Here is a 22,990-nt window from a genome sequence, read left to right as displayed (position 1 = left end):
CCTATAATTTGCTCAGGATATGTTGTTATCCATATACAATAAAGGTATATATTGATGAAACTGAATGTAAAACAGTATTAAGCCAGCAGTATTTATATTTGATAACTCTATAGCTAGACGGTAAAGGAGAAGGAAATAGAGGGAGGTGGAAGAGGGAGGCAGGTGGGAGAGAAAGAAAAGGTGTTTCATATGTCTGTTAGTACATCCTGATGTGTGTTCTTTTGAGCTATGGACAGATAAGAAGAGCCTACACCCACAAACCTACTAAGAGTGTCTGGATAGTTCACAACGCAGACATAGTGAAATGGAGATGCCTCCTATGCCAGCATGAGATGCAATGTGTTCTCATGCAGCTCTTCCTCTATTGTGACACCCTCTAAACATGGGAACTATCTAGCTCAGTTCATGAGTATTTTTAATTAGCAAAAACTTTATGCAAAATGTCTGCATGCTTAACATTTTCATTTATTTTATTAACATTTTCTTGAACTAAGGCTGTTGGTGTGGCATCATCACAGCACAGGAAAGCAGCCAGGTCCAGGCTAAGTTGTATACTTAACTTATACTGTGTTCTGGGTCCCTGGAAAACCCATATTTCCACTCAAAAATTATTGTACTGGTTGAAGGTATCTTTCTTCAGGATAAAACACCAAGTAATTTCAAAATCAGTGACATAAGCAGTATCTGAACATTGAAGGGGGATGCTGGAGATAACATAACAAATTAAATATTTCTCTTTAGCTGAACTGATGAGTACAATAAGTATTGCATGATTTTTTAAAGTTTACAATTTCTAAACATTCATTACAAATGATATAGAGTAATAATATTAGCAATACCAAGTATATATAATTTTTTATAGCTTTCCTTTGTAGTAGGAGACACATGTAGTATTATCATGTGATTTGCTTATTTTGTTAAGTAAATTTTTTATCACAAGTATAACTTGCATTCAAGTTTATTCTTTGTTCTCCTTTTCTGGACCTCATAATCCAAAGTTTAATTATGTCAGTAGCAAAGTAATCATTAAAATTTTTCTCCACAATTTGAATTATATCACAAAGTAAATATACTGAAAGTAAATTTGAAGGAAAGTGAACCTGAAATGTAAAAGGGTAGAGTATTAATGAAAGAATAAAAGATAATTATGAATTGGCATATAAATTAAACTTAGTAAAAATAAAACTAAACCTTGATCAATATGTATCAACTATTTTCATTTTTTATTCTCATTTTAACTTCTTTTTTTTAAATAGTGGCTTGCAGTTAGGTAGCTGAAAAGAATTTCCACAACTATTTCTCAGTTTTTAATTGCTATTTGGGAGTGATGGAGAGGCCATGTGTTAAATTTAACCATGTTAAGTTTTCCTGTATCTTTTCCTTTCTGTTAGGAAAAGGAAGAGGACAAATCAGACACCTCAAGTTCTCAGCAGCCTAAAAGCCCACAAGGCCTGAGTGACACGGGATATTCTTCTGATGGAATATCAGGTTCACTTGGTGAAATTCCAAGTCTTATTCCAAGTGATGAAAAGGATTTGCTTAAGGGACTCAAAAAGGACTCTTTTTCACAAGAAAGCAGTCCTTCCAGCCCCTCAGACTTAGCTAAGTTAGAAAGTACAGTCCTGTCTATTCTGGAAGCTCAGGCAAGTGCACTTGATGAAAAGTCAGAAAAGAAAGCACAACCCCAGGAGGTTTCTCCTGAGCAGCCTGCGGACCAGCTGAAAATGCAGATTTCTTCAGAAACACTGGAAGTTACTGTTCCAGAAGAGGAGCTCAAGGAGACTCAAGAAGAAAAGAAGGAGACTTCCAAAAAGGATGGCCAACAAGCCATTCCTTCTAGTAAGGACCCTAAAGAAAAGTCTGAGTTTTTCGATGATGTACCTACGAGAAGACAGCCCTATGATTCAGTTGATGACAGTAGTGAAAGTGAAAACTCACCTGTCCCACAAAGAAAACGGAGAACTAGTGTTGGCTCATCGAGCAGTGAAGAGTACAAACAGGAAGACAGTCAAGGGTCCGGGGAAGACGAGGACTTCATTCGAAAGCAAATCATAGAAATGAGCGCTGATGAAGATGCTTCTGCTTCAGAAGATGACGAGTTCATCCGAAACCAGCTCAAAGAGCTGAGCAGTATCACCGAGAGCCACAAGAAGGAGGAAATGAAGGGGAAAGGGAAAGCTACTGCAGGGAAACACAGACGACTGACTCGAAAAAGTAGTGCAAGCTTCGATGATGATGCAGGGAGGCGTCATTCGTGGCACGATGAGGATGATGAGACATTTGACGAAAGTCCAGAGCTGAAATACAGAGAAACTAAAAGTCAGGAAAGCGAAGAACTTGTAGTTGCTGGAGGAGGCGGGCTCCGTCGATTTAAAACAATTGAACTGAACAGCACCATAGCAGATAAATATTCGGCAGAGCCATCGCAGAAAAAAGCAACTTTGTATTTTGACGAAGAGCCAGAATTGGAAATGGAAAGCTTGACAGATTCACCAGAAGACAGGTCCAGGGGAGAAGGGTCTTCTAGTCTTCATGCTTCCAGCTTCACTCCTGGTACATCTCCTACATCTGTGTCCTCACTTGATGAGGACAGTGACAGTAGCCCAAGTCACAAAAAAGGAGAAAGCAAACAGCAACGCAAAGCCCGGCACAGATCACATGGCCCTCTGTTACCTACCATTGAAGATTCTTCAGAAGAAGAAGAATTGAGAGAGGAAGAAGAATTATTAAAAGAGCAAGAAAAACAGCGGGAATTAGAACAGCAACAAAGAAAGAGTTCTAGTAAGAAATCAAAGAAAGACAAAGATGAACTTCGAGCTCAGAGGAGGAGGGAAAGACCAAAGACTCCACCCAGTAATCTCTCTCCCATAGAAGATGCGTCTCCAACCGAAGAATTACGCCAAGCAGCAGAAATGGAGGAGCTCCATAGGTCTTCATGTTCTGAATACTCACCTAGCATAGAATCAGACCCAGAAGGTTTTGAAATCAGCCCAGAAAAAATAATAGAAGTACAGAAAGTTTATAAATTGCCCACAGCTGTGTCTTTATACTCTCCAACAGATGAGCAATCTATTATGCAGAAAGAAGGTGGTCAAAAGGCATTAAAAAGTGCTGAGGAGATGTATGAAGAAATGATGCATAAAACCCACAAATATAAAGCTTTTCCAACTGCAAATGAACGAGATGAGGTGTTTGAAAAAGAGCCTTTGTATGGTGGGATGCTAATAGAGGATTACATTTATGAATCTTTAGTAGAGGACACATACAATGGGTCAGTAGATGGCAGTCTGCTAACAAGGCCAGAAGAAGAAAATGGATTCATGCAGCAGAGAGGAAGAGAGCAAAAAATTAGACTCTCAGAACAGATTTATGAAGATCCCATGCAGAAAATTACAGATCTCCAGAAAGAGTTTTATGAACTGGAAAGTTTGCATTCTCTTGTGCCTCAAGAAGACATTGTTTCAAGCTCTTACATCATTCCAGAAAGCCATGAGATAGTGGATCTGGGTGCTATGGTCACTTCTACCAGTGAAGAAAAAAAATTATTAGATGCTGATGCTGCCTATGAAGAACTCATGAAGCGGCAACAGATGCAGTTAACACCTGGATCCAGCCCCACCCAGCCCCCACTAGGGGATGACATGACAGAGTCCACCATGGACTTTGACAGGGTGCCAGATGCATCTTTGACATCAAGTGTTCTCTCAGGAGCATCACTTACAGATTCAACCAGCAGTGCAACACTCTCTATTCCAGATGTTAAAATAACCCAACACTTTTCAACAGATGAAATTGAGGATGAATATGTAACTGATTATACAAGAGAAATTCAAGAAATAATTGCCCATGAATCACTGATTTTGACTTACTCTGAGCCTTCAGAAAGTGCAACATCTGTCCCACCTTCTGATACACCTTCTCTCACATCATCTGTTTCTTCAGTTTGTACCACAGATAGCTCCTCACCTATTGCTACCTTGGACAGTATAACCACAGTTTATGCAGAGCCAGTGGACATCATAACTAAATTTGAGGATTCTGAGGAAATTTCTTCATTGACCTATTTTCCAGGCAGCATTATAGACTATCCAGAAGAAATAAGTGTATCTTTAGATAGAACCACCACACCAGGAGGTAGAGCTAGTGCTGATCACGTTGTTATTCCCTTATCTGATGAAGTACCTTCTATCACAGAATCTGTAGGAACTAAACCTGAGGAGCCAACTGCTGACACTATTTCCACTGACTTATCTATATCTGAAAAAGAGCCAGTGAAAAAAGCCAAGAAGGAAACTGAGAATGGAATGATTCTGGAAGTTTTGGAAGCTTATGAAGATAAAACAAAAGAGTCTGAGGCTGAACTAACAAAAATTAGCTTATCTGAACCTATGTTTGACCAACTACCTTCCTCTACAACAGCCTTTCCAATGAAGGAGCAGCTTTCGTCTACCTACTTTTTACCCAGAGATGTCTTTGGCCAGGAAAAACCTCCATCACAGTTACCATCTGGCAGTCCTTCTGCTTCTTCTCTTCCAACTAAATCTCGTCCATTCCTCCGAAGTTCTTCTTTGGACATATCAGCACAACCTCCTCCCCCTCCTCCACCTCCACCTCCTCCTCCCCCACCCCCTCCCCCTCCCCCTCCTCCCCCACCTCTCCCCCCACCAACCTCACCTAAACCAACTATTCATCCTAAAAAAAAGCTCACAGTTGCAGCTCCAGTGACTCCAGTTACTCCTGCTACACCTCTGGCTGATGCTATTACTACTATAGGGGCACCAATTGTTCAGAGGGGTGATGAGTTACCGGTAACAAAAATATGTACCACTGCCCCTCCTCCTGTCCCTCCTAAGCCTTCTTCAATTCCATCTGGACTTGTATTTACACATAGGCCTGAGCCAAGCAAACCTCCAATTGCCCCCAAACCAGTAGTTCCTCAGCAACCAGTAACTGCACAAAAACCAACAGAATCATATCCCAAACCAACAGGTCTATCTTTAACTTCAAGTATGACCTTAAATTTAGTGACCTCAGCAGATTATAAATTGCCTTCCCCTACCTCCCCACTTTCCCCACACTCTAACAAATCTTCACCAAGATATTCCAAATCCCTCATGGAAACCTATGTGGTTATTACACTGCCATCTGAACCTGGAACTCCAACAGATTCTTCAGCTAGTCAAGCAATTACCAGTTGGCCCCTGGGATCACCCCCAAAAGATCTGGTTTCTATTGAACCAGTGTTTTCTGTAGTTCCTCCTATAACATCTACAGAAATTCCAAGTTCTCAGGAAATGCTATACATTTCAGGAGCTTTGGAGACATTCTCTGCTGCCCCTGTTGTAACACCATCTTCATTTCAAGCAGCTCCAACTTCAGTTACACAGTTTCACACAACTGAGGTCTCCAAGGCTGAGGTTTCAGTTGCTAGAAGTATAGCCCCTAGTGTTGGTCCCAGCAGTGTTTCTATATCAATTCCTCCAGAGCCTCTTGCTCTAGATAGCCTACATTCAGAGAAGCATCAGTACAAGGAAAACGGAAAGTTGCAACTTGTTGGTGATGTCATTGATTTGCGTACAGTACCAAAAGTAGAAGTTAAAGCAACTGAAAAATGTATGGATCTTTCTGCTTCTGCAATGGATGTAAGGAGACAGACCACAGCAAATGAAGTTTATGGTAGACAAATTAGTGCTGTTCAACCTTCCATTATAAACCTCAGTGCAACTTCATCAGTTGTGACACCAGTATCCCTGGACACTGAGACAGTGACTATTGCTGCATGCACAGCTACTACAAGTTATACTACAGTCTCAGAAAGCCTAATGAGTATAGAACATACAATGACAGCACCACTCCAGCTTACTAAAACAAAGCATGCTGAGTCCCCATACAGGATGCCAATTAGCCAGGCCTTTGCTGCAGTTAGAGAGGAAGCTCCAATCAACTTATCTCTAAGTACTTCAGCACATGCAGTAACATCGGCCATTACAAAACCTGTCACTGTGCCTCCTGTTGGTGTCACAAATGGATGGACTGATAGTATTACATCTCAGGGGATCACTGATGGGGAAGTGGTGGATCTCAGTACAACAAAGTCTCATAGAACTGTTGTAACAATGGACGAATCTACTTCAAGTGTAGTGACCAAAATAATAGAAGATGATGAAAAACCTGTGGATTTGACTGCAGGAAGAAGAGCAGTGTGCTGTGACATGGTTTATAAGTTACCTTTTGGAAGGAGCTGTACAGCACAGCAGCCTGCAACTACTCTGCCTGAGGATCGCTTTGGTTATAGAGATGACCACTATCAATATGACCGTTCAGGGCCATATGGTTACAAAGGGATTGGTGGAATGAAACCTTCTATGTCTGACACTAACTTAGCAGATGCTGGACATTTCTTCTATAAAAGTAAGAATGCTTTTGATTATTCTGGAGGAACTGATGCAGCAGTAGATCTAACTTCAGGGAGAATTACTACAGGTCAGTATGATATGGCAACAGACCTTTCCTTGAAATATCATTATGGTGTTCCTCATCTCATTTCAGGATGAAAATGCGGTCCCCATTCCAATTTTGTTACTTTTTCTCTTTCTTTGGATGTTTTGGCAACATATTTTTTGAGTACATGTGCGCTTTTGTTTCTTCAGTTTTTAATTTGTTCTTCCCAGAGTTGCCTGCATGTGCCTGCATGTTCAACATTGCTTTTATTCCGCACATAATTAGGTTAACCTATGGATTTGCATGTGGCCCCATTCATTATATTCATCAAGATGAGATACCCAAAAAGCATCATTCGTTCTGAGAACTGGACTATAACTCTACCCTGTATTTCAGGTGAGGTAATGGATTATTCAAGCAAGACTACAGGTCCATATCCAGAAACAAGACAAGTCATTTCAGGAGTTGGAATTAGTACTCCACAGTATTCCACAGCAAGAATGACTCCACCTCCAGCACCCCAGTATGGTGTGGGCAGTGTTTTGAGGTCATCTAATGGTGTTGTCTATTCTTCAGTAGCAACTCCGATCCCCTCCACATTTGCCATTACCACACAACCTGGCTCTATTTTCAGCACCACTGTGAGGGATTTGTCTGGTATTCATACAACTGATTCAGTGACTTCATTATCTGCCCTGCACCAGAGCCAGCCTATGGCTAGATCATATTTCATAACAACAGGTGCATCCGAAACAGACATTGCAGTGACTGGTATTGATATCAATGCCAGCTTGCAAACTATTACTATGGAAACCCTCACTGCTGAGACAGTAGACTCTGTTCCCACTTTAACCACAGCATCTGAAATATTTTCTGAAATGGTGGGAGATGAAAGCACTCTTTTAATTGTCCCTGGAGAAGACAAACAGCAGCAGCAACTTGACTTAGAGCGTGAGCTCCTAGAACTGGAGAAAATTAAGCAACAGCGCTTTGCTGAGGAACTAGAGTGGGAGCGACAGGAAATTCAAAGGTTCCGAGAACAAGAAAAGATCATGGTTCAAAAAAAGCTGGAGGAGCTGCAGTCTATGAAGCAGCACCTTCTCTATCAGCAAGAAGAAGAGCGGCAGGCCCAGTTCATGATGAGGCAGGAGACACTAGCCCAGCAGCAATTACAGCTCGAGCAGATCCAGCAGCTGCAACAACAGCTTCACCAGCAGCTAGAGGAGCAGAAGATTCGCCAGATCTACCAGTATAATTATGACCCTTCTGGAACTGCTTCCCCACAAACTACTACAGAGCAGGCAATTTTGGAAGGTCAGTATGCTGCCCCAGAAGGTGGTCAGTTTTGGGCAACTGAAGATGCAACGACCACAGCTTCCGCTGTAGTGGCCATTGAGATACCACAGAGTCAAGGATGGTACACGGTCCAGTCTGATGGTGTCACACAGTACATTGCCCCACCTGGCATCCTGAGTACTGTCTCAGAAATACCACTAACAGATGTTGTTGTAAAAGAGGAAAAACCACCCAAAAAGAGAAGTTCTGGAGTGAAAGTCCGGGGACAGTATGATGAGATGGGGGAAAGTATGGCAGACGATCCCCGAAGTTTTAAAAAAATAGTGGACAGTGGTGTACAAACAGACGATGAAGATGCTGCTGATCGGAGCTGTGCAAGCAGGAGAAGGAGAACTAGAAAAAGCGTTGATACCAGTGTCCAAACTGATGATGAAGATCAGGACGAGTGGGACATGCCCGCTCGGTCAAGGAGAAAGGCTCGGGCAGGGAAATATGGTGACAGCACAGCAGAGGCTGACAAGACCAAACCCCCTTCTAAAGTCTCCAGCATAGCGGTCCAGACAGTAGCAGAGATATCTGTGCAAACTGAACCAGTTGGAACCATAAGAACACCTTCCGTACGAGCTCGAGTGGACGCTAAGGTAGAAATAATTAAACACATTTCAGCACCTGAAAAGACTTACAAAGGGGGCAGTTTAGGATGTCAAACAGAAGCAGATTCAGACACACAAAGTCCTCAATATCTGAGTGCCACATCTCCACCCAAAGACAAGAAACGCCCAACACCTTTAGAGATTGGTTATTCAACTCACCTTCGGGCAGATTCCACACTCCAGCTGGCTCCTTCCCCTCCCAAATCTCCAAAAGTCCTTTATTCACCCATCTCACCACTTTCATCAGGCAAAGCCTTAGAATCAGCCTTTGTACCTTATGAAAAACCCCTCCCTGATGATATAAGTCCACAGAAAGTACTGCATCCAGATATGGCTAAAGTTCCCCCAGCAAGTCCTAAGACAGCCAAGATGATGCAGCGTTCTATGTCTGACCCCAAGCCTCTGAGTCCAACAGCAGACGAAAGTTCCAGGGCTCCTTTTCAGTATACCGAGGGCTTCACGGTAAGCGTGATTCTTTTCAGTTAGAAGACAATGGATGAGTTGCTATTAATCATGTGTTTGCAGACCTTAGAAGGTAAATAAAAGCTTGTGGTAATCTAGAAATATAATACTAAATGTCAGGGAAGACTATTACATTGGAAATTTGAGGAAAAAACAGAAAAGCATATGTTTAAAAACCAAGGGAACAAAACATTCTGTGAGGCAAAATGAGAATGTTTTTTGTTTTTGTTTGGAATGATGTGTGTGTGGGGGAAGGGGGACAGGTTGTTTCTTTTTTGGTACCAAGGATTGAACCAGGGACACTTAACCACTGATCTACATGCCTAGCCCTTTTTAATATTTTACTTAAGATACAGGGTCTTTCTGAGTTGCTTAAGGCCTCACTAAGTTGCTGAAGCTGGCGTTGAACTTGAGATCCTCCTGCCTCAGCCTCCCAAGCTGTGTTATTTTGCCCAGAAAGAAGGTTATTATTTTATGATTTATTGAGATTGAATATTTTGTTTTAATATCAAAATATCCCAAATATCAATTGTAAATTGATTTCAGTGGGTATTCATTTCTAAACATGATGGAATAAACATTGACTATAAACAGATTTGACAAAGAATGTTCATAAGTTTAGATTCTAAGTACTGGAATTCATTAATAGGAAGGTTTGTAGACATAATCTGGTCCATCTTCTCTTCTTTCAGCTAGAATGTTTACATTAAAAATCTTAGGATGTTACTATTCAAAAAAGAATTTCTAGGACTGGCAGATTGAAAGAGTAATATATTTATCATACTTCATCCATGCTTATTTTATATCTGGAAACTTTGTTAGCCTAACCTCAAGTGACACTTGGTCCTAGTACTTGTAGAAGCAAAAGGAATTTTTATGTTGGTTTGAATAGTAGAGATTATTTAAAAATGTGTACATATGCTTTGAGGGAAAACATACAGATGTTTTAGACATATTTGTGAAAATCTCTATAAGAATGAGAATTATTAATAATAATCAGTTAGGAAAGCAGGCATATTGTAATTAAGAAAATCTAATATGTAGCTATTTCAGGAGGTGCTTAATAAGTACAATAGTTCAACTTAAAACAAGTCTTCTATTCAAATTAAGAGCTCTGCCTAGTGCACTAGTTTCTGAACTCTAGGTCTTTAAATACTAACACTTCTAAATAGGTGTTTCTGTGATAATGCCATATTTTCACTGGTCCATTTGTGTTAAACACTGGCTGTGGGTTAAAAAAAATACATTACTATATATCACTGTGAGTCTCTTTGTAGATACAAAGACAGATCGATAGTCATATTACTAAGTTAATTTTTTTAATTTTCTAATTTTACAATTGAATTTTGCTATCATATTCTTATTTATTAAACAATATATCTAAAAACTAAAAATGTCATCAAGTGAGGTTCAGAGACCATATCTAGTCAGAGAACCATTGGTGCACTGTGATTTTATCCAGTTTGAGGAGTGATTTTTATTTCAGTTACAATGTGTAGATATTTATTTTTATAGCTGTATTCTATACATTCTTTTAATGAGTCGAGTAGAAAATTTTAAAATATGTTTTTACAGTATTTAAAAGTAATATTCCTATTCCAGGCATTTTTCATTAAGAAAAAAAAAACAGGCTTTTATATTTGGTGTACTTAATATCTCTCCATATACTCTTTTTTTATAAAAAAAAATCTTTTTTTAGTTGTAGATGGACACAATACCTTTATTTTGTTTAATCATTTCTTTATGTGGTGCTGAATATCAAACCTAGTCCCTCACGCATGCTAGACAAACACTCTACCACTAAGCCACAACCCTAGTCCCTCTCCATATATTCTTAATTCAAGTGCACTTAGTTAAAAAAGAGATTCAAGTTACCAGTATTTTTCCTGATAGTATTCATTTTGGATTTGGCAATATACTATAGGGTGATACAGGTTTCACTACTGATTGTGTAAACAATACTGATTAATGGTTTAGTCATAAAAAATGAGTAAACTTATAAAATAATACTGAGTGTGAAAAATCTTAGGTGTATTGAGCTTTGGAACACAATTCAGAAATTCTTCCAAATGGTCAAAATCAATGCATAATTTAATGTGAACCAACTGTATATAAAGTCGGATTTATTGTGCACAAAGTAGACAAATTTGGAAACTATCAAAGACTTTTTTAGCATTTTAGATACTTTGAATTTAAGATGTGAATTTTAAATTTTTATACAAATGTCTAGACATGCTTTGAAACTATTTTAAATTAAATTTCTTAATTATAACTATGGATTACTAGATATTAACTGTACTGAGATCTTCCTAAGTGGTAGTCAAAGTCATGTAAATTTAAGAAATCTAGAGCTCAGTAGTTTACAGATTGTAAATTTTCACAAACCAATAAAATTGGGGGGTGGGGGAATTAGAGTTTATTGGGCATTAAGATAAAACAAGTAACATAATACAGTGTGGATGATATATGTTATACTATACAAGATTCTATGTTATCATCTCCTTTTCCCAAAATGTCAGGAAAGGCTCCAAGAGGAAGTTCTAGGCATGAAGGTTGTACATGTCTGTTGTACCATGATGAGAAAAATTGAATTCATTCTAAATAGAGGCAATAAAATGTACAGAGGTCCAGAATGATGGATATATACACAGCAAAGAGGAGGAGAGAGTTTACTGTAAATGGAACTGGAATGTTGAGGGAGGGCCAGATAGCAAGGAATATAATTTGGGTTTTACATACATTAACCCTGGCAGCCTGGTCCAGAACCCAAACAGTTTTTATTTCCACTGTGCTCTATAACCTGGCCCCTTTATCCTCTTGCCTTCCCTAGAGTCAAGTCTCTAAAAAGCAATGAGGGTGATTTTCTAAAATGTACATTGGGTTATTCCACTGGCTGTGCAGCTTAAACTCACCAGTAGAGTTACATCAATTTCAGAATATATGATAAATTTCTTAACAGGGCCCCATATGTTATGATGTCTGTCTGTCTCACCACCTCAGCCACTCTCCAGACACCCACAGCTCCTCACTCTGCTCCAGCCAAACTGTTCTTGGATGCACCAACCTCACCCCATCCAGGGCTCACATCTGGATCTCTTCCCAGATCTTTGCATGTCTCACTCCTCTGTACAGGTTTCTGCTCAGATTTCACCACCACAGAGATGCTCTCCTTATTTGATTCTGTTAAATGTCTACCTATCACCATAAGTCTCTATTTCTGCCCCTAATTTGCATGGATCACTTTTTAAAGATGTTGTGTATTTCATTGAATATCATCTTTTTCTTTTTTATTAATTCTTTAATTTATATACAACAGCAAAATGCATTACAATTCATATTACACATAGAGCATAAATTTTTCATATCTCTGATTGTATACAAAGTATATTAACACTAATTCGTGTCTACATACATGTACTTTGGATAATGATGTCCATCACATTCTACCATCATCTTTTTCTCCAGCAGAATATAAGTTCTTATATATGGATGAGGATTTTTGTCTGTTAAGTTCACTGATAATAGGTTCTCTTGATAATTTATTTGATTAATCTGATGTGTAAATTCACCTCTTTAGCCATCAAGGTTTTCATTTTGAAGGATTCACAAATTCCCAACTCCTACCTGTACTCTATTGGTATTGACAAAAGCAAAAGCAAAACCATATTTATCCTACTGCACTTTCTGTATAATTCACTGTTACAGTATTTTTTTCTGCTTTCTCCTCGTTGTTCTTCCATTTCCTTAATGCATGACACTATATCTTCTCAGGATTTATTTTAATCCAGTATTTTGGTATGTTTTGTGGGTTATCGATAGCTTCATTTCTATGAAACTTTCATAGACCACAGCACAAAAATATGTTCTTCATGCCCCCTCTCTTTCTTCTATACAATGAGAGATTTGTATCAGTACTCCAGATAATCAGTAACTTCAAGAAAGTGGGTTAATTAATCATGTTCTTTTCTAAGTCAGAGGAGAAAGTGATGTCAACCATTGGGAGAAATAGCAAGGTAAATTTAAAAATTTTTACTTGGAGGTACAAGGGACCTAATTCATTCCAAGATTTATCTCTCTTAAACCATAAGAATTTTTAATGAGATTGCTATTAAAAAGATAGTTTTCAGAATAGTTCATGCTTTATCAATGATAACACATACTAATTTTTTCACTTTGAAAGGCTACACTTAAAATATTTTTACCAATACATGACCATAAAAGTACATAAGCCATGAAGTGTTGAACTATTCTGTTCTACTTTTTGACTTGTTTAATAATTTGAGGGCTTTTTTAGTAATAGGCAGACTCTATTAAAATATTTTTGTTTCAGAGTTTAAGCCAGAATCCTATTAAAAAGCAGATGGTGTTCATGAACTGATTGTTACAAGAATATGTTTTGCTTCACTGATTGCTGTTTTGATAGCTATTTTTAAGATTTTGGGAACTTTTCAATATCTATTTCTGAGAGAAATTTCCATAGCCTAAATTGAGAAATTCTACTTTTGTCAACATCTTATTTTTATCTTCTTCTAATGTAAAGAGTTTAGAAAATAATGGCCATGATGGCCAAATGGGATTTGAAGAATAATATTTATTAGGGTTTTTTTTCATTGCCCTTTTTGAAAAGCTACATAAGAAATCAATGTATTAAAACTTACTTTCTTGAAATCAGCTGTATTTAAGGATATTAAAAAACAATGTTCATATATATATAAAATATATTCATATATTAAAAGACAGGCTTTGTAAATGATAGAAGACTCATTCTGTATCTTTATCTTCATTAATAATATTATATTACATATTTCTTTTTTAAGATTTAAACCTTCTACCTTAAAATCCAACTATCTTAAAATAGAAAGTACTATATTAGAGTTTTGCAAAAGAAATATCAGTAAAATAATTTATAGTCCTTAAAAATTAAGAAGATTTGGTAAAATCAATTAAAAACACAAATGAATTCACATATACAAATGGGAGGGAGTACACATTTTTAAGGTGATTTCAATTTAGTGTTCAGTAATTAATATTGCTGTTTCATTGTAATCATATTTAACAATTGATTCCACAACAAATCTTTGCATGCTGAAGGAAAGATCATTTTTGTTACACTTTTAAGATATCCATATTTCAAAACATGCAAATTGACATGACTTTTTAGGAACTGATTTATGTTCCAATTGCACAGTGAAGACCTCTGCCAAAACCTGTTAGAATATTTGATATACCAGCATAGCTACCATAGGGAGTCCTGACTTAACCAAGTTAAATAACACAGAGCATTATTTAATGTTCATTGACTTCCTAAATATTGTATCATATTAGTTTTAAACAATTCATTACACTTCCTATTTTTACTACTTGAGAAGTTTATATTGGCTTTATAATAAAGCTACACAAATCTTCTCCCAAATATATCTCCCCCAAAATATACACATAAACATGCATGATTTTTTTAATATCTCTATATTTGTAAAATTACTAGTTATTTAGGACTTCATAATTTGTTGCATTAGTGACTATTGACAAAAAAGAGAACAAGCAACTAAAAATTATTTTAATATAAAAATTTAAAAAGTTTGGGGTATATTTTGAAATGCATATTTTGTGGTAGCATCACAGCATGTCCCCATAGTTGTTTGGCTATTTTTTTATCATATTCAACATCATAATATATATTTATATTAAGCAATATCCATACATACAGTCTGCATATACACATAAAATACTTAAGACTTATTGCCTTATATAACAGAATAAAATATTTCACATGCAGTTGCTTTGTCAAGTTACAAAATACTTTCTGTATGCTTTATGTTGATTTAATTCTATATTTTAAAAATGAGAACTCTAAAGTTGAGATCACTGTTCTTTGTACCCCTACACCTACCAAATATCAATACTGTTTGCATTAAGTAAGCCTCCACCATTACGTACTAACAGTTCTGTATGTAGAATGTTAAGTAGAATTTGAATTAGGAAAGCAGGAGAATAAGCATGGGAAGCTAAATTGATTCTTAAATGAACTAGTAAATAAACAGGTAGTTTGCCTGAAGTTATAAATAGCAAAGGGAATATTTTCCTATTTTAATTTGACCTTAAGAAATTAGAAAGGATTCAGATTAAAACAGTGGAAAAAATTAATTTCAATCCTTGATAATAATATAAGATATTGTTAAACTGGATTATAAAACTGCTATTTTAGTTGGTTTTCTTAACAAAGTACCTTTGTGTGAGCATTTTGAAAGGGCCACTTTCAATTTTATAAAATTACTAGTAAAAACACAAATAAAAGCTTAGCATTATGGAGAACAATGAGTAACTCTATAAATGTCATTCTCCCTCTTCTTCCTTCCCAATTGAATGGTTAAAGTGTATGAAAAATACACAAAAATTTGTTCTGCCTCTCTGATAAACCATTTTAACTACACGAGTAACTCACTTTTAATAGGTTTAACCAAATTTTATTTCTGACATATCAGGTGTATATTTTAGCATAATAGGGGCAAGGAAAGTTTCTCTTTTTTTTTTTTTTTCATTCCCCCTACCAGAACTCAGCCCTAATTACAGAGCTCATTCTCCAAGCAGAGAGGACACTTATATAGTTTAGTCATTTACTTCTTTGAACCTGGGCCCAAACCACTGCTTAAAGAATTAATTTACTCTAAGTGTAAGAATTTTAAAATCTTCTTAAGTCACTTCACATCCCAACGTTAATTTTTCCTTTGACATGAATAAATGTACATGAATTTTTTCATTGTGCTATAGGTATTGAAATTACAGAAATAGTTCTAACAAAAATAACAATGGCATTGTATATAGAAAAAAAATATTTGCTGGTGGTTTCAAAAAGTTCTTCCATTTATGTCAGGAATTGATATCTATAAATGTTCATACAAAGGCACAGCAACCAGTAAGCTCATGTTTCCTTGATTATTCATTTGGAAAATCACTTAATAATGTAGTCACTTCAACTTCTGTTCTTATGGTACTAAATAGGGAAAAATGAGAAAGGAAAGGAAAAATTAGACTTTTAAAATGACACTTAGTAAAAATGTTGTCATTTTTTGATGAGTTTTATATTCTGTATCCACAATAGAATATTTCTTGACACTAATATGATTTAATTTACTATCCCTTAATCAATGTTAATTGTACTATTTTCTAAAATACAAATGCTTCCATAGTCCATATGGAATATGGAATATGAGCCATAGTCAAGAACTTTAAAAGAATGTTTTATTATTTAATTTTAGAGGAGCTTTTTCACATGGTTTAGGTTTATGAATAAGAGATATTTTATTCATTGGAAAGATAAAACCATGTCTTAACTATTTTAATGTCATGTTTCATGGTTGTGCTCCATACCAAAGAATAATTAATCAATGATGGAAAAATAAACAACAGTAGACATTCCTGTGATTTTTTGGTTAAAAGCATTACAAGAATCTGAACATAAAATGTCTTTGTCACATATATACACACAGTAATAATAATGTCTGTTTCATTCTACTCTGTACTGTCATGTGTAACTAAGTAAAACAAATTAAAAAAATATCTTTGTCATATAATTTAGTCAAGGCTTTGTGCCTCTATTAAAATCATCATTATATTTGCCATAGCTTTTGATATGAAGATACTAAATCATTCTTCTTATTGCTAATGATCTGATGCTCTTAAAAACACATATAATAGTCATAATTCTAATATTTCATGTCAGAAACATAGCATCATTAAAGATTTGTATTTTGTACCATGTGAAATAGAGTTAATTTTGTCTTGATTAGAGTATCATTAAATATTTTACAGGAGCGTTGGAAATATCTACAGTCTCATTATGGGCCAATGATTTGTTCTCAAAATGGAATGACTAAAGGCAGAACTACAATATTTAGCACCCTAGAGTATAAAAACACTGCTCAAAGGGCAGTGCATTTTAATGTGTTTTTTTTATTTTTGTCAGTGTCTTCAGACAAATTGTCATCTTAATTATTAGAATGTTTTGTTAACTTTATTATTCTACTTCTGATTGCCCACATAGACTGTTCAACCCATGGTAGAGTATAAATGATTTTGCCCATGAAACATGAGATAGTTGTACACAGGTTTCATGATCCTAGTCCAGCAGTATCATATGAAGGTTAAATGGTATATAAATGAGAAAATAAGAGCTGCATGTGCATTCTCCAGTTATTGTAATTCTTGCTTATCTTGTTTCCATAGCCTTTAAGTTATGTGAATTCATTGAAGTTACTGCATTGTTTCTGTTCATGCTCTCTAGTCATCAGGCCTTCTTTCAGTCTGGCTGAAGGCACAGGGCACAAATTTCCTGTAAGTTTTTGAAGTAGTAACTACAAGAAGAGCTATTTTTTACTTTCTAATAACTTCATACTGGGAGATTAAAAGGAAGAACAAAAAGGAGGTCATCAGTTCCTCTGAGTACCTTTTCTCCTAGAGAAATTCAAGAAAATAAAACCTTCAGTAAAGCAACAAATCTGCTAAAAATAATATCTAAATTCTCACTTAGCAGTTTCTTTCTAAAGAAAAATTGTTTTCTAGACATTAACACTAGCCATGCTTTAAATTTTATACTTTTGTAGTTAATATTTCACCTTACAACACTGGAACATCTAAACATAATATTTCTTTACTGCATTAAAACAATTTGACAGATCATTTATTTATTGCTCCCTGTTGGTGTCGTCCTATTCCAAGTCCTGATGGCTCTTTAAAGAGAACAGCTCTATGTTTATATCTGCCAAGTTTGACCCATGGTGCTTCCAGTGACTTCCAAAGCCATTGCTCTTAAAAGTCCTATCTTGGGAAATTCCATCAACTAGAATTTATATATATATATATATATATATATATATATATATATATATATAGAGAGAGAGAGAGAGAGAGAGAGAGAGAGAGAGAGAGAGAGAGAGAGAGAGAAAAGAGGAAGGCTTTGGGTGGGCACTATAACTCAAAAGATATGGTGGCCAAGTATGCAGTCTTGGAATCTCATGTGCAGCTACCTTCATAGGATTAAAATGAGAGAAAACATCTCATTATACTAATCTCATAACAAAAATAAAACACAACTGAATGTTTTAGTAAATAATCCAGCCATTCATAGTGTATTTTCTAATGTATGAATGCTGTATTAGTGAAGCACAAAGTTTGGGTGGCTTTGGTTAATAACATGCAATTGAGACTGAAATAGAGCCTGCTGGTGGCTATATTTTTGAAAACTATGAAAAGTATAATTATTGATTTTTTTATAATTATCAGTTAAAATGTTAAATATATAATGGAATACTACTGGCAAATTTGATTAGTTTCCAAAAGCATATCAGAGCATAATTAATCAATATGAGAAGTACATTTTATAATATTCTAGACAGTACTACTTTTGAGCAATTCAGGAACGTGATAAAATTTGCAGATTTGAGGATTTTGATATTTGACTATGAAACTAATTAAGCAGATTTTTTAAAATTGTGACTAATATACTTTATTATTTTATATAAAATTAAGCATGGAAGTTTTGTTGGTTTTTAGTTTTGTTTTGTGTTTGGTACCAGGGATTGAATCCAGGGAGCCCTTAGCCACTGAGTTGCATCCCCAGCCTTTTTTTAAAAAAAATATTTTATTAGAGATAGGGTATTGCTGAGTTGCTTAGGGCTTTGCTAAGTTGCTGAGGCTAGTTTTGAACTCTTTGATCTTCCTATCTCATCTTCCTGGACCACTGGGATTACAGGTGTGTGTCACCACACCTTACTGAAACAGAATATTTTGACAAATGTATAAAACTATAGTTTTGATGTTACTAGTCAATATCAGGAAATGGGTCATTAAAATATAATTTTAATATAACATATATTTTGGAACTAAAACTATTTTAAAAGGTAAATTAGTTTTGTCTGTATCTCAGAATATTGGAAATTAATAATACTTTTTTAGGGACTGCTTTTTACAATACAGATGACATTCACTAAAACTAACCATTTGTAAATGAACTAATCAGTGGCATTCAGTATATTCTTTAATGCTGTAAACTCACCACTACCTCCCCATTCAGTGGTTACTATCCATTTCTTTCTCTTAGCCTCTGGCCACCATCAATGTGCTTTCTGATTATGTACATTGATCCATTTTGGATATACATGTAAATGGAATCATATAATATGTGGCTTTTCGTGCCTGGCTTTTGTTTGCTAGGTTTTCCCACTTTGTAGTTCCTATCAGTACATTATTCCTTTGTACAGTGGAATTCCATTGTATCATGTATGCTATAATTTGTTCATCATCTATTAAGGGACATAATGCCTATTGAGAATAGTGCATAGAACATTAATGCATAAGTATTTTTTTTGGAATACCTGTTTTTTAATTCTTTTGGATGTATACCTAGGAGTAGGATTACTGGAACTCACAGTAATTTCATATTTAACTTTTGGAGGAAATGAGAGACTATTACATAGCAGTTAAACTATTTTTTCAGTCCCATTAGCAATGTATGAGAGTTATAATTTCTTCACATGCTTCCCAATACCTATTTTCATTTTCTAAAAATGATTATTATATAGAAGAAGCATCAATGGAGTAGATGAAGGGGACTAAAGGGGAAGAAGAAGGATTGAATAAGGGAAGAACAGCGGAATGAATCTTATCTAGCTTTCCTGTTTACATATATGAATATACCACAGTGAATCTTGCCATTATATATATCCATAAGGCACTAATTAAAAAAATAGCAGAAAGTTCATTAGAGAGAAGGGAACATGGGGAGGAAGGAGGGGAGCAAAAAGGGAAGTACTTCAGACTGAATTATTGCAAATTATATTCCATGCATTTCTAGTTATATCAAAATGAATTCTAATGTTATATATAAATAAAAAGAATCAATAAAAAGAATACTTAGTGAATGTTATTTTAAAACTTATTATAGCCATCCTAGTGGTTGTAAATTTATATCAAATTGTGGTTTTGATTTTCCTTTCCCTAATGACTAATGATGTTGAGCATCTTTTCATATATTTCTGGTCAATTTTGTTATTTATTTGGAGAAATGACTGCTTAAATTAGGTTACTTACTTAATTAGAATAGTTTGTTATATCGTATTTTAATGTTATTTAATGTGCAAAGACAAGTAATAGTTAACTTCTATAAAATGTCAATAATCTGGCCAGAGCAGGGACCATAATGATTTCAAAGAGGCACTAGGCCAAACCTCACAAATATTTATCTCACAAAGTAATGTTCTATTTATTTCTCTAAGTAACCAAGATCTGCCTTCCATGCACACACATAAAACAAACTATTAAACTTTACATATTTCTGAGAGGGATATAATTTTTAAATTTATGAGGAAGAATTCACTCATTTAGAAAGAAAAATCCCCCCAAATCAAGGCAGACCATTTCACCCTAACCTTATTTTGAGAAAGGGCCTCAAAATTTGGACTTCTGATGTCATCTTCAAATACAAGTCATTGTGCTACTGTGTATTTTTGAAAGCATAATTCTTCAATGTCAGCGTTTAAAATCTATAAGTTTTATGATCTTATTGGGAGCAGTTCTTCATTTCTTGTATAGGAACCAAACAGATACAGTCTTGTCCTCTCCTACATGAGCCAAGAAGTCCTCCATGTAGCGATGCCAGTAAGGCAAGGCTCCGAGGGCTGGAGTCTGTCCAGGAAATGGGAAGTCAAGTAAATGAGAAGTCCTGAAAAACACATTTTGCCCTCAGCAAGCTGTTTTCTCAAATGCCTATTCTTTCTAAAAGTAGCCACTCTGAGGAATACTTGAAATAATTTTCACAGAAATTTCTAATCTTCTATAAAATTGAAAACCTCAGGATAATTTCAAAAAATGGAAGTGCTGAGGCTTTAATTAAAATCTTAAAGTACAATGAAGACAAGAAAGTGTTCCTTTGGTACTTAATTAACATCCTATTGAATTTTCCTTATTCTTGGAAGGTTCAAGGACTGGTCCAATCTTACCTGGTAACAACGGTCAGAGAGAAGGGAAATTGAAGCAGTAACCCAGAGAGAGCCCTATTAACTCCACAGTGAGTTATGTCTGCATTTGGAGTCAAGGTTTTATGATAAAAAATAACCCAAATAGGCAAGGTGAAACAAAACAGCCAGGAGTCAACACATGTAACAGCCTCCTTAAGGAGAATTGTCAGACTAGATGGGCTATCTGTCAAAAGAATATGAGACTAAATTAATAGCAAGGAAAACAGGCATTTAATCAGAAGTCTAGTAATGTAGAAAAGGTCTCTGAGCATATTGGTTATTTGTTTTTGCATGGAAAAATGCCTCAAAACCTATTCGTGCAAGTAAACATAAAAGAAAGCACCAAAAACCCAGTGATGTTAGTTTTCTCTTCAAGAATACCTTTGCATTGATAGTAGAATGCAGCATGCTTCCTCTACACATGACTTTTCACGTGACTCCACTTCTGGGTAATAAACTGATATTATACCATCTAAAGTCCTGCCAGGTCCTGAGTAACTCCTACATCTGTGGCAATGATGACCCAACACCTAATTTTCTATCCAATCACCTTCTTAATGTCCATCTCTATTGACTGTCAGTCTCCTCCATGTTGTCTGTCCCCTCCCACAATTGTTTTCTCTCCTGAAGTTACTTGAAAATAATTTAACTCCCACTGCCAAAACTCTCCTAAAAGGTTTAAGTATTCAGTTTCCTTTCTCATTTTCTATTCTGCTCAATTCCCTGCCTTAATCACCATGGATAAATGTGCTTCCCACATTACAGTGATGATACAAGTCCCCTCAACTTTTAGTTACCAAATATATGAGCATCTTATATACCCCCATGAGTCTGTCCTAGCACATATAGTTTGCATGCAGTCATAAAATCTATTTTATGTTTTATACAGTTGCCACATGGCTCTCCATCTATCCTATATCCTGGTGTTCATGTTTTAGTGGAATCCATTCCTACTGAGTATGGGCTGAACTTAATGACTTGCTTCTATTTAATAGAATATTGAAAGAATTGTGGGATGTCTCTTCCATGATAAGATTACAAGACTATTGCTCCCATATTGCTTGTATTCATTCTCTCTGGCTCTTACTTTGATGAAGCAAATAACTTTTCTACAGAGGAGCACATGGACAATAACAAGGGAGGCCATCAGTAAGCTGAAGCCCCAGTCCAACAGCCCTCCAGCAACTGAATCCTGCCAAAAATCACATGAATGAGTCTGGGAGAGGCCTTCCTCAGTCACACTGCGAAGTTACCACAGCATTGTATAGCAGCTTAATTGCAATCTAGTGGCAAATCCTAAGCAAAGATCACAACAAAGCCATGGCTAGATTGCTAACCCTCAGAAAATATAAAAGTTATTTTTAGCCACTAAATTTTGGAGTGAATTATTATACTACAATACGTAACTAACAATCTACCATTTTAAATACTGTTTTAAAAAATGAATCTAGATATGGTTCAATTCAAATCTCTTCATTTTCTTAATTCATGTCCTGTCATATACCAGCAGTGTGAACTTTAGGAAGTTGCTTACCTTGCTGTCCCTGAATTTCCTCATTTATAAGCAAGGATATAAATTGTATCTACCTTATAAGCTTGCTGTAGGTTGAAATAAGTTAACACAAGCAAAGCAGTAAGAATAAAACCCAAAACCTTGAGTCTTCTAGTTCTAACTCCTGCTATTACCACTCTCTTTTCTTTTTTATTCTTTTTAGTTATTATATATGACAGTAGAATGTAATTTGACATATCATATGTACAAGGAGTATTACCCCATTCTTGTGGTTGTACATGATGTGGAGTTATACTAATTGTGTATTCGTATGTGAACATAGGAATGTCCAATTCATTCTACTGTCTTTACCGTTCCCATTTCCCCTTCCCTTCCCCCCACTCCCCCTCTCCAATCTGGTGAACCCGCATCTACACCTCACCCTCGCCTATTGTGACTTAGCATCCATATCAGAGAAAAGATTTGGCCATTGGTTTTTTGGATTGGCTTTTTTCACTTAGTGTGATAGTCTCCAGTTCCATCTATTTACCAGAAAATGCCATAATTTCATTCTTCTTTAATAGCTGAGTAATACCACTCTGTTTTCAAAGGAGTATCTTCTTTTTCTCCTGGGC

The 22,990-nt window shown here is 35.9% G+C and overlaps 1 protein-coding gene across 1 annotated transcript in view; it reads left to right on the top strand.

Moving 5' to 3' along the window:
• Positions 1-22,990, top strand: part of Pclo (piccolo presynaptic cytomatrix protein) — a 404,888-nt gene that overhangs the window by 209,021 nt on the left and 172,877 nt on the right. Inside the window, exons 5-6 of the mRNA XM_027926468.2 lie at positions 1,392-6,483; positions 6,838-8,852. Of these exons, the coding sequence (XP_027782269.2) occupies positions 1,392-6,483; positions 6,838-8,852 (7,107 nt within the window). The remainder of the gene's footprint in view (positions 1-1,391; positions 6,484-6,837; positions 8,853-22,990) is intronic.

Source organism: Marmota flaviventris, chromosome 1, assembly GCF_047511675.1.
Source record: "Marmota flaviventris isolate mMarFla1 chromosome 1, mMarFla1.hap1, whole genome shotgun sequence".
NCBI classification, from domain to species: domain Eukaryota; kingdom Metazoa; phylum Chordata; class Mammalia; order Rodentia; family Sciuridae; genus Marmota; species Marmota flaviventris.
The sequence above is the reverse complement of the archived record's forward strand: the minus strand, read 5'-3'. Positions and strand labels throughout refer to the sequence as shown.